This window comes from Cervus elaphus, chromosome 32 (assembly GCF_910594005.1).
Source record: "Cervus elaphus chromosome 32, mCerEla1.1, whole genome shotgun sequence".
NCBI classification, from domain to species: domain Eukaryota; kingdom Metazoa; phylum Chordata; class Mammalia; order Artiodactyla; family Cervidae; genus Cervus; species Cervus elaphus.
Window position 1 is genome coordinate 41575102 of NC_057846.1, and position 13015 is coordinate 41588116.

The 13015-nt window shown below is 37.3% G+C and overlaps 1 protein-coding gene across 4 annotated transcripts in view; it reads right to left on the bottom strand.

Moving 5' to 3' along the window:
* The window catches only part of LOC122688081 (A disintegrin and metallopeptidase domain 3-like), a 115093-nt gene that overhangs the window by 41346 nt on the left and 60732 nt on the right, over positions 1-13015 (bottom strand). For all 4 annotated transcript variants that reach the window (XM_043893907.1, XM_043893906.1, XM_043893904.1 and 1 more), the window contains 3 exons: positions 7757-7943; positions 3729-3827; positions 489-684 (listed from right to left, as the gene is read on the bottom strand). In XM_043893907.1, the coding sequence (XP_043749842.1) occupies positions 489-684; positions 3729-3827; positions 7757-7943 (482 nt within the window). The remainder of the gene's footprint in view (positions 1-488; positions 685-3728; positions 3828-7756; positions 7944-13015) is intronic.

The window sequence follows — 13015 nt, forward strand, 5'->3', positions numbered from 1 at the left end:
TCATCTTAAAAATATTAAAAACTAAAACTGTGTTAAATTAATATTGAAATATCTAAACAACAATGCTGAGTCAATGCCATCTATTACAAATTTCAGTATTATCTATTGGCTATACAAGAAAAAGAAACACTTACTGAAAACTACGCACTTAAGAATAGGAGAGCTGGTATGACAGAGCAGAAACAATTAAGAAATCCTAGTCTTCTGCACTCTCTCTTATCTTCAATTCTAAATTCTACTCACTTTCTCCCAACCACCTCAAATTTGACTAATATCCTATTCATTTTCTCCTGTTCTTACTGGGTCTGTTTCACCTCTAGACATAGTTCAAAGTTACATTGATTTTAATACATAGTTCAAAGCTACATTGATTTTAATTTTATGTTCAAATTTGGATTTAACAAACAGTCCTTTTTATTTTGGTGTTTTACTGACTTTAGAAAAATATAGTTTAAAAATAAAGCTCAGAAGAAAAGATAAATTATTACATTTTCCAAACAAATCCTCGCACTGCTTCGTTCTATCTTGGCATACTCCTCCAAAGCAATAGGAAGATTTATTATTGCATGTTTGTAAGTCGGCAGCTTTCATATCAGGTACACAAAATTCAGACATCCCATTGCAAAATTCTGGAAAATCACATGGATCAATGCTTTTCCTACACAGTATTCCTCTATCAAGTAGCTGTGAGAAAAGGAAAAACACATATTTGCTTTGAAGTAGTAAAACAAATGTAGAAATATTAAATAACAGCATTGAATTTGTAGCTATCATTATCATTACCGTTACATCTGTAAGTGTTTAAGCTATAAATTTGCTTAAAAGTTCTGGTGAAAGAGTTTGGAAAGAACCCAAATGCCTACTAATGTGTAAACAAACTATGGTATGGACAATGGAACGTGTTCAGCCGCGTAAAGGCATGGAGTACTGATGCATGCTACAAGGTGACTGCAAGTCGGAAACACTGTATTTAGTGAAGAAACCAGACGCAAGGGTTCCCACTGTGTGGTTCTAGTTCTATGAAATGTCCAGAGTAGGGAAATCCATAGAGGCCGAATGCAGTGCTGGTTGCCAGGAACTGAGGGGAAGGGAGAGAGGAGAGCAGGTGCGTCACGGGTCGGGGTCTCCTGTTTGGGTGAGGAAGCGGCTGTGGAACCAGGTCAAGGCGGTGGCTGCACAACGCTGCGAATGCCCTAAGTGCCACTCAAGGCACTAAATGCACTTGAAAACGGCTACATTTTCACTGTGTGATGTGCACTTCAATTTAAAAATGGCTCTAGCCAAAGTACTCATAGCTACAGTGCTGTGGTTATCCTGAATATTCACTTCAAGATAAACAGAAAATATATGAGATGACACTACCCATATCTGTTTTTCAACCTTCGATTGTTGGGGACTAATCCATTGCACTCCTGAAATATTTTAACTAACTCAGATGCTGGTCTTTCCAGGTTTCTAAAATGTTTCTTAGTGGACACCCCTGTCCTTTTGGCCTTCAAGTAATTTTCTTTTCTGGACTAATTCCACTTCTACTGTGAAACTGCTTCTGACTCAGGATGACAATAGGAAAACTTTCCCTAGACACAGTGGTGGGAAATTTAACTTAGAATGTAATGGTGGGTCAGGGCTTCTGCCACTTCCAGGGGTGGGCATAGTTGTTGGGAAAGAGGGGATCCCTCTGCTCTTCTGAAATACCGTACAATGTGGACGAGAAAAGCCAGGAATTGCACTGAGCTTTCAGTACTGCATACAGGAAAAGCTTGTATGAGAACCGCCAAGGAAAAGCAAGGATATCCAAATGATGTAGAGCACAAGAATCTTGTTGTTCCTATTTTAAGCAAAGATTCCCTTGAGCATGACGCTGACCTCATGTCGTATGTCAGCTTCCTGAGTGCTTGTTTCTTATTCTTTGCTTGTCTGCTCATCATCAAGATACAGCTGACCCAGGACAAGTACTGGTGAGCAGTACCAGACACAACTCCTTAAAACTTCAGAGAGGAGAGTCTGGGTACTGACTAAAACACGCTAGTTCCCATTATGTGTCAGATAACAGCAGGTTAAAGTATTGGTCTTCCATATCTTTGCACTAGGACTTGTGTTCATCTAAACTGAAAAATTATAAGAAAAAAACACTGGATCAAATCATTAGATTTCAGACCATGTCAGTGGAAGCTAGAATGGAAAGTAGACAGGTAAAACAATAAAAAGCCTTTTAAGCTTATGGTCACTAATAAGAGAGGCACCTGCGACCCTTGAAAAGACAGCAAAAGCTAGATTTTATGCTATAATATGTGAGAAAGTTAATGGGAACTAACATAGGACATTGACGCATGCTTCAAGAGTGAGGAGGAAAGGTCCTGGGCAGATGGTGGCAGTGGGTACATTCCCAGAACTAGAATTGAGTCACAGGTTCCCTCAAGTGTGAAAAATGAAAAGGCTGTCCAGGGCTACCTTCGACAGATCAATAAATGCAGTCCTGAATGCTAAAAACAAAAGATGATAGCTGGAGTTACAGGTTTTAGTTGGAACTTCTTTATAGAATTCACTGCTGTTACCCTGAATCTCTCCCTAGCAACTTATACTATGAATTTTCACTGGATCGAATCCAGGAATATTCTCTGTTGCAAAGAATTATCCTTTGAGATGTAGGTAGAGGGCAATAGTGGGTGTGTACTAAGTCACTTCAGTCATCTCCAGCCCTTTGTAACCCTGTGGATTGCAGGAGCCAGGCCCCTCTGTCCATGGGATTCTCCTGGCAGGCAGGCTCTTGACCACTAGCACCACCTGGGGAGCCCAGATGGAAATGGACTGTTTAGAAATTTCAACTGCTCAGTCTCACTGATTTGGAGACAAAGAGAAAGACGAGAGTTCTGGGGAAGGAAAGAACAACACTGTTTATTGCTAAGAAGTGGAAACCCTAGGCTGGCCTCTACATTAATGTGCTTTGAAACAAATGAACATTGGCTTTAAGAACTAGCCCACTGAGAGGAAAAGAACATGCAGAGAACAGGGTAAAATGATGTGGGGAGAGATTTCCATTGACAGTGGAAAAGCAAACCTGACAACAAAACCTCTAATCAGTCAGCATTTATGTATGTCGTAGCCTCCTGAAAGTGACACAAAGAAAGATGAGTTGCTAAAATGAAGCAATCCCTAGAACAGAGAACTTACCTGGTCTCCTATCAGAGGTGGCTATGAAGGAAAATTGAAGGGAAAACTTCCCAAGGGAAGTCGAGGATTCAGTGAGTGATTGACAAAGCTAATCTTCAGTATTAGATATGCTGCATATTGCTGACTATTCCCTATGGATTCCTTTTTTCTGCAACTTCCAAAGCGAGGGGTTGCTATTATAATTGTCTGTTTATTCAAATGTTGTATCTCAAGTGTGTGTTGGGTGGCTTATTCATAATTTTGTCATAGATTGTGAGGAGCTACATTCAATTATGACCAAGAGGAACTCACAACACCCAAATTACCTGAAATTATTATTAAATGGCATGATAGGATGGGTTCTGAGGAGAGATAGAAACAATAAGGTTAGAAGCAGGGCTAAAAATTTGATTGGAAAAGATCTAGAGACCTCTCAATTCTGAAATCAACTGTGTATGAATCAAGAACATACGGTAATACATTTGAATGATGAGTAAAAATTATGTGAAAAAAAGCTAAAAAGCCCACAAAAGCAAGAATTTCATGGAAGAAAACAAGGCAATATTCTGAAAACTTACCGTACAAGATTTTTTTCCACAACATGGTCCAGAACCACAGAACGCGTTTCCAAGCAGTGCGCAGGTTAAAGGATCACAGCATTTAAGATGCTCGCAGCTCTGAAAGCAAAGGTAATCAAGTTAAATAAAAGGAATTTTGAACTAAATCATTTTACTTATTGTCATAATATCTTAAGACATGTCTCTAATTACAATCACAGTATAATTTTTATACCTGTATCTATTTTTAATACCACTTCACCTAAACAATGTATTTTGATATAGAAAAAAAGTGGTAACGAAATTATTCATGATTCTATGCTCAAGAATTTGACAGTTAAAAATGTAATGCAATTTATCTCAATCTTTTTGTGTTCATAACTATATGGACAATAAATTTTGAGATTTTTTTTTTCATTTGTGTGTGTCTGTGTATGTGTGAATTACTTGCTCAGTCGTGTCCAACTCTTTGTGACCCCATCGGCTGTAGCCTTACCAGGTTCCTTTGTTCATGGAATTCTCCAGGCCAGAATCCTAGAGTGGGTAGCCGTTTCCTTCTCCAAGGGATCTTCCTAAGCCAGGATAGAACCTGGGTCTCCCATATTGCAGGCAGGTTCTTTACTGTCCGAGCCACTAGAAAACTACTTATCTATCTTATCAATTTGCCTCAAGATATTCTGTGACTATATAAAAATATTTGGATGTGACAAAATAGAGGTTTCTAAATAACAACAGCATATTGTGGTTGTTTCATTTCAAAGAAACATTTTTCACTTTTTAGTTCTTGTATATTAAAGATTGATTCTAAAAGTTATTCATTCAAAGAATTAAAAAATGTTAAGAGCTCTTTCATAACACACATTTATTTCCTTCTTTTTACAGAGTTATCTAGTAAGTGTAAGAGTGATATGATATGACTAATAATATTTTAAAATGAATAAAGTGAATAGGTACAAATAACTGTTTATATCTGTTTCAATTTCACATATCTGCTCAATTTAGTTTATTTTATATGTTTATGCATACTTTTTGTTGAGGTATTCTATTTATTTCCTTTATTTCTAAGCACTTTTATGTTAATACTATTAACCCCTAGCCACTAATATATTTTATATTGTTTTGCAATTTGTCATGACAGCTTATTTCTATTTTGGCAGGTTTTAAAAATATTTTTGTTACTGTGATATTGTGAAATCTGAAAATTGCCACTCTTCTTTTGTGATTTGTTCTAAGAGCTTCTGTATAAAATTTTCTTCCACATTGACCCCAGTAAATATGTGAAGGTGCAAAATGTTTCTGTTATATATATAAATATATATCTACATATATGTATTTTTATTTTACTGTAAGTATTTTGAGTAGTATGTTGTAAATGTAACTATAAGGGGAATATATCTGTTCTGCCAAAATTAAATAATGTATTATTCTCTTATAAAATAGTAATTTATTACTGATATTTTATTATACCTCAATACTTATATAATGTCCTTTATAAAATGAAACATTATGCAGTTACACTAATGTCATGTTACTAAAGTATATCCCAAATTCTATTCCTATTTAATACTTGTAATACCTATAAGAATCAGATAATAATCATTTTTATACATTTCATGTTTCATTATTAAGAAGAATGTGTTATGTTTCACAATATAAATATGTTAATGAAAAACAACAAGCGAATTTAGTGAAGATAGAATATTAAACCCTCACTAAATATTAATATTGGGGAAAATGAAACAAAAATCAGTGACGTGGTAGCCTAATATCAAAAATCTAGAATCAAAGAGAGCACCTACAGTAGAGAGTATATTTTGACAGCACTCAATATATAATGGAAATCCAGACTAAAGACCTAGATTTGCCAACATCCACTGGATCATAGAAAAAGCAAGAGAACTCCAGAAAAACATCTACTTCTGCTTCATTGACTATGCTAAAGCCTTTGATTGTGTGGATCACAAAATACTGTGGAAAATTCTGAAAGAGATGGGAATACTAGACTACCTGACCTGCCTCCTGAGAAATCTGTATGCAGGTCAAGAACCAACCAAGGAACAGCAGACTGGTTCAAAATTGGGAAAGGAGTACATTAGGCTGTATACTGTCATCCTGCTTATTTCACTTATTTGCAGAGAACATCATGCAAAATGCTGGACTGGATGAGGCACAAGCTGGAATCAAGATTGTCAGGAGAAATATCAATAACCTCAGATATGCAGATGACACCACCCTTATGGCAGAAAGTGAAGAGGAACTAAAGAGCCTCTTGATGAAAGTGAAAGAGGAGAGTGAAAAAGTAGGCTTAAAACTCAACATTCAGAAAACTAAGATCATGGCATCTGGTCCCATCACTTCACGGGAAATAGATGGGGAAACAATGGAAACAGTGAAAGACTTTACTGGTTTGGGCTCCAAAATCATTGCAGATGGTGACTGCAGCCATGAAATGAAAACACTCTTGCTCCTTGGAAGAAAAGCTATGACCAACCTAGACAGCATATTAAAAAGCAGAGACATTGCTTTGCTGATAAAGGCCTGTCTAGTCACACTATGGTTTTTCCAGTAGCCATGTATGGATGTGAGAGTTGGACTATAAAGAAACCTGAGCACCGAAGAATCAATCCTTTTGAACTGTGGTGTTGGAGAAGACTCTTGAGAGTCCCTTGGACTGCCAGGAGATACAACCAGTCCATCCTAAAGGAAATCAGTCTTGAATACTCATTGGAAGGACTGATGCTGAACCTGAAACTCCACTACTTTGGCCACCTGATGCGAAGAAATGAATCATTGGAAAAGACCCTGATGGTGGGAAAGATTGAAGGCGAGAGGAAAAGGGGACAACAGAGGATGAAATGGTTGGATGGCATCACTGACTCGATAGACATGAGTCTCAGCAAGCTCCGGGAGTTGATGATGGACAGGGAAGCCTGGCGTGCTGCAGTCCATGGGGTCTCAAAGAGTCGGACACAACTTCGTGACTGAACTGACTGATAACTGGTGGTTTATATGCTCAAGAATAATCATAAAAAGAGACTCCAAAGTAAGAGATGAGTGTTGACCAAAAAGAATCACACAACACTGGAATTTAACAGATGTGGTGGTGCATTTATTATAATCCATGAACCTATCAGTTCAGTTCAGTTGCTCACTTGTGTCTGACTCTTTGCGACCCCATGGACTGCAGTATGCCAGGCTTACCTGTCCTTCACCATCTCTCAGAGCTGGCTCAAACTCATATCCATTGAGTCGGTGATGCCATCCAACCATCTCATCCTCTGTTGTCCCCCTCTCCTCCTGCCTTCAATCTTTCCCAGCATCAGGGTATTTTTCAATGAGTCGGTTTTTGCATCAGGTGGCCAAAGTATTGGAACTTCAGCTTTAGTGTCAGTCTTTCCAATGACTATTCAGAGTTGATTTTCTTTAGAATTGACTGGTTTGATCTCCTTGCAGTTCAAAGGACTCTCAAGAGTCTTCTCCAACTTTATAATTCAAGAGTATAAATTCTTTGGTACTCAGCCTTCTTTATGGTCCAATTCTCACATCCACACATGACTACTGGAAAACCCAAGGCTTTGACTATACAGTTCTTTGTGGGCAAAGTGATGTCTCTGCTCTTTAACTCAATTTTGTGAAACCAAGCTAAAAAAAAATGAAGTTCCCCCAATGCAAGGACTGAAATAGGAAGATGAAGATGTGAACAGCGTACATTTAACAACTCAGTGATCTAAATCAGTCACTTTAAAGGAATTCATGGATGATTTAGGTGATGATTACACTACTGTTGGAATTGATGTTTATGATACAAAAAGATGGGTAATATTTATGCAGTAAGGAAAATCTTCATTCAACCCATGCTGCACTTACCCTATTCTTAAATTCTTCAACTTCAAATTCTGGATGAGCCAGTTATCACATGCCCCAATCTTCCCATCTTAGATGCTCACTATATGGTACAATTCTTTTTAAGTTTTCCCCCTTTATGTCACCTCTACATTTGTCAGATTACATGACAAACACAGAAACAAACATCAGTCTTCTTCACTAACCTCCTTGGCCCCACAGTCACATTCCTCAGGTGGTTCCAAAATCCCATTGCCGCAAACTGAAGTTCTTCCTTGTGGAACCACTTTTGGAACTGTTTGATTCTGAAGACATTCAAATTTAGGCTGTGAAGTTGTATGTTTAAATTCATCTATGCTGCAACTGCTAAAAAACTTTATGCCGTGGGAAGGTCTAAAATTAAATTGTATTTCTTAGTTAAAATGAATACAATCAGTATCAAAGTAACACTCTTCAATAACATGCTGTGAATTATTTACAGCCAAGAAATGGAGAGTGCTTTATTTTTAATCCAATTAGTAATAAAAGAATAAGCTCATTTCTATTCTAATTCAATATTACAGACATCTAATAAATAGAGGATGTTAAGGAGGTTGCATGATTGAGAATATGTTAAACGAAACAGTGCTTGTTGACAAAAAGGCTTTATTTAAGTACAACTTATAACTGTTTATTACTTTCCTTATTATTGACAACACTGTCAAGATTATAATCATTATAGTAAGAAGAACTAATTATTATTAAGAAAATGATACATATACTAGGGATAATATTAAAAACTGAAAGAATAAACACAATGGTTGATTGCATTAATTAAAAGTTAGGATTATTTTTACCTTGGTAAGAAAATTAAAACAGCTCAACATTAAGTGTAGAGAATGCATAAACCCTAGATTCTCTCTAGTTTGATATTTCTATATTTCTAGTGCACTGTTTAATGGGTTTTTGTTTAAGTTAATAACAAACTCATACTTAGAGAAATGACATGAGAAACAAATTTTGTTTCCTAAACTAGTTGAATAATAATTTTAATGCATAACTCTTACAGAGAATTGAATTCTCTTAAAACAGACCTTCAATAACAGCAAACAAAGATATGTTGTTAACATCTAATTCTTTTATCAGGTTCAAATTTCCCCTTCATCACGGGACTCGCACTCTACACAAAAAGATCCACTTCAGAAACAACGACTGCATTTAGTACTCCTATCTCCTTAGTTTAGTTGACTACATTTTTTTTGTGGCATTTCTGACATTCAAAAGTTTTATAGTCGCAGGCTGATTATTTGGGAAAATGTGCTTCAGTTTAGGTTTATGAAATGTTTCCCGATACTTAGACTGAGGTTATGTATCTTGTTAAACGCATCACAGAAGTGTTGCTGAGTGTGTCTGCTCCATTGCATCCTAACAGCACATGATTCCTACTTGTTATCTTTTTGAAAAAAGTCATTTTGATTAGGTGATTAAAGTCTATACTCTAACTTCTCTTTCTCTCCTTATCTTTTAATAATTATTTGAGGAGAAGTTTTATGTGTATATATCCTTTCTAGTTATATTTTCAATATATTCACTATTATATATATCTTTCATAACCTTATTTTACTATATCCATTCAATATATTTATCCACTTCAAAATAATATTTTCATGTATTTATATGGATATGGACTCAAATTTTCCTAGTACACTAAAAGGGGTTTTAATCCTTAATTAACATTACATCTGATTTTCAGATTGTCCTGGATTTGCCTGTTGGAAGACTCCTTCAAACTGCTTTGTGTCCATGAGGCATATATCCAAATTCTTTGAACATCTTCTTATATTCTGACACAAATGCTCATGGCTCTTTTTATCTTGTCTATCTTAGTCCTGGAATCAGACACGTGATGTCTCCAACTTTGTTCTTTCTCAAGATTACTAGGGCTATTCAGGGTCCATTCAAATTTTAGGATTGTTCATTTTATATCTGGGAAAATTTCCATTGCAATTTGAATAGGGATTATATTGAAGGTGCAGATGGATTTGGATAATATAGATTGTTGCTGTTCAGTCACCCAGGTGTGTCCAACTCTTTGCAAACTGCAAAACGCCAGACCTCCCTGTTCCTCACAATCTCCCAAAGTTTGCCCAAGTTCATGTCCACTGTATTGGTGATGCCACCCAGCCATCTCATCTTCTGATGCCCTCTTATTCTTCTGCCCTCAATCTTTCCCAGCATCAGGGACTTTTTCAGTGAGCTGGATGTTCGCATCAGATGCCCAAGATACTGGAGCTTCAGCTTCAGTTTCAGTCCTTACAATGAGTATTCAGTGTTGATCTCCCCTAAGATTGACTGGTTTGATCTCCTTGCTGTTCAATGGACTCTCAGGAATCTTCTCCAGCACCACAGTTTGAAGGCATCAATTCTTTGCTGCTCTGCCTTATTTACGATCCAGCTCTCACAAGTGTAGATGACCACTGGGAAGGCCATAGCCCTGTCTATATGGACTTTTGTTGGCAGAGTAATGCCTCTGCTTTCAACACACAGTCTAGGTTTGACACATTTTCCCTGGTGGCTCGGACGGTAAAGTGGCTGCCTGCAATGTGGGAGACCTGGGCTCGATCCCTGGGTTGGGAAGATCCTCTGGAGAAGGAAATGGCAACCCACCCCAGTACCCTTGCCTGGAAAATTCCATCAACAGAGGAGCCTGGTAAGCCACAGTCCATGGGGTCACAAAGAGTTGGACACTACTGAGCAACTTCACTTTTTTTTTTTCCTACCAAGAAGCAATTGTCTTCTGATTTCATGGCTCCAGTCACCATCCACAAAGATCTTAGGGCCCAAGAAGAGGATATCTGTCACTGCTTCCACTTTTTCCCCTTGTATGTACCATGAAGTCATGGAGCCTGATGCCATGATCTTAGTTTATTTTTTAATATTACATTTTAAGCTGGCTCTTTCACTGTCCTCCTTCACCCTCATCATGAGGCTCTCTAGTTCCTTTGTTCCTCTTCACTTTCTGCCATTAGAGTGGTACCATCCATATATCTGAGGTTGTTGATGTTTCCCCCGCCTATCTTGATTCCAGCTTGTGACTCATTCAGCCTGGCATTTCTCAAGATGTGCTAAGCGTATAGGTTAAACAAACAGGATGACAGCAGACAGTCTTGTCATACTCTTCTTTTCCCATCTTGAACCAATCAGTTGTTCCATACAAGGTTCTACCTGTTGTCTCTGGACCCGCATAAGGTTTCTCAGGAGACAGGTAAGATGGTCTAGTATTCCTGTCTCTTTAAGAGCTTTCCACAGTTTATTATGATCCACACAGTCAAAAGCTTTAGCCCAATTGATGAAACAGAGGTTGATGTTTTTCCGGAATTCCCTTGTTTTCTCTCTGATCCAGCAGATGTTAGCAATTTGATCTCTGGTTCCTTTGCCTTTTCTAAACCGAGTTTGGATATCTGAAAGTTCTTAGTTTGCATAATACTGAAGCCTAGCATGCAAGACTTCAAGCATGACCTTACTAGCATGGGAGATGAGTGCAATTATCCTATGGTTGGGACATTCTTTTGTACTACTCTTCTTGGAAATTGGGATAAGGATTGACCTTTTCCAGTTCTAATATGAATATTTTAACAATATTAATTCTTCCAATACATGAGCATGAAGTATTTTTTTTTGTTTCTTAGCATATTATTTAATTCCTTTCATCGATCTTATATTGCTCAGTACACATCTTTCATTTTCTTGGCCTTTAAATTTGTTTTAAGTAATTCATTCTTTTTGATGCTATTGTAAATGGGATTGCTTTCTTAATCTGTACTCCTGATAATTTGTTTTTAGTATATAGCAATACAAAGTATTTTATATATTAATTTTGCATACTGTAACTTCCCTGAATATGCTTATTACTTCTGACAGTTTTTGGTAGAGTCCTTTAGGGTTTTCTTATGTGCAAAATCATGTCATCTGCATATAGTGACAGTGTTACTTTTCCTTTCTGATTTAGATAATTTATATCTCTACCACCTAACTGCTCTGCCTAGGACTTTCAATACCATTTTGAATAAAAGTGGCAAGACTATGCAACCTTGTCTTGTTTCCAGATGTTAGAAAGAAATCATCCATCTTTACAGTGTTTTATTGTTTTGCATTTTTTTATTTTGGCCACCCCATGCAGCAAGCATGATCCTAGTTTCCTGACTGGGACTGAACCCACGATTTCCTTAGTAGAAGCTCAGAGTCTTAACCACTGGACGGCCTGAGAAGTCCCTGCACTGTTGAGTAGGATGTTAGCTGTGGTTTGTCATATGTAACCATATTAAGTTGAAGCACATTCCACCATGTCTACTTTGATAAGAGTATTTATTGTAAATGGATTTGAATTTTTTCATACTTTTTATAATTTATTGAGATGAATGTATTTTTTATCATTTTTTGTAAATGGGGTATAACATATTGAGTTACAGATGTTGACTCACTCTTGCACCCTTGAAATAAATCCCTCTCTTCATGTTATGTGTGCGTGCATGCCAAGTCACTTCGATCTTGGCTGATTCTCTGTGACCTCAAGGACTGAAGCCCACCAGGCTTTTCTGTCCATGGGATTCTTCAGGCAAGAACACTGGAGTGGGTTGCCATGCCTTTCTCCAGGGGATCTTCCTGACCCTGAATCAAACCCTCATCCTTTAAGTCTCCTGCATTGATAGATGGGTTCTTTACCACTAGCACCACCAGGGAAGCCCTTATCATGATATATGATCACTTTAATGTGCTGTTGAATTTTTAAAAACTTGCTTATTTTTAGTTGAAAGATAACTGCTTTACAATATTATGTTGGTTTCTGCCATATATTAACATGAACCAGCCACATATATATGTGCCCCTCCCTCTTGAACCTCCTTCCCACCTCCCACCCCATCTCACCCTTCTAGGTTGCCACAGAGCCCTGGTCTGAGCTCCCTGGGTCACACAGAAAATTCCCACTGGCTATCTCTTTGACATGTGGTAGTGAATAAGCTTCACTGCTACTCTCTCCATTTGTCCCACCCTCTCCTTGCCCCCTTCCCTGAGACGATTACTCTGTTCTCTGTGTCTGTGTCTCCATTGCTGCTCTGCAAATAGGTTCATCAGTACCATCTTTCTAGATTCCATATATATATATATATATATATATTATATATATTATATATATATATTATATATATATATGTTAATGTATGATACTTTGTTTTCTCTTTCTGACTTACTTCACTTTGTTTTAATGGCTCTACGTTCATCCACCTCAGTAGCACTGACTCATATGCATTCCGTTTTATGGTTGAGTAGTATTCATTTGTATTTATGTACCACAGCTTCTTTATCCATTCATCTGTCAATTGGCATCTAGCTTGTTTCCATGTCCCAGCAATCAGAAATAGTGCTTCAGTGAACATTGGGGTACATGGGTCTATTTCAATTATGGCTCTCTCAAGGTATATGCCCAG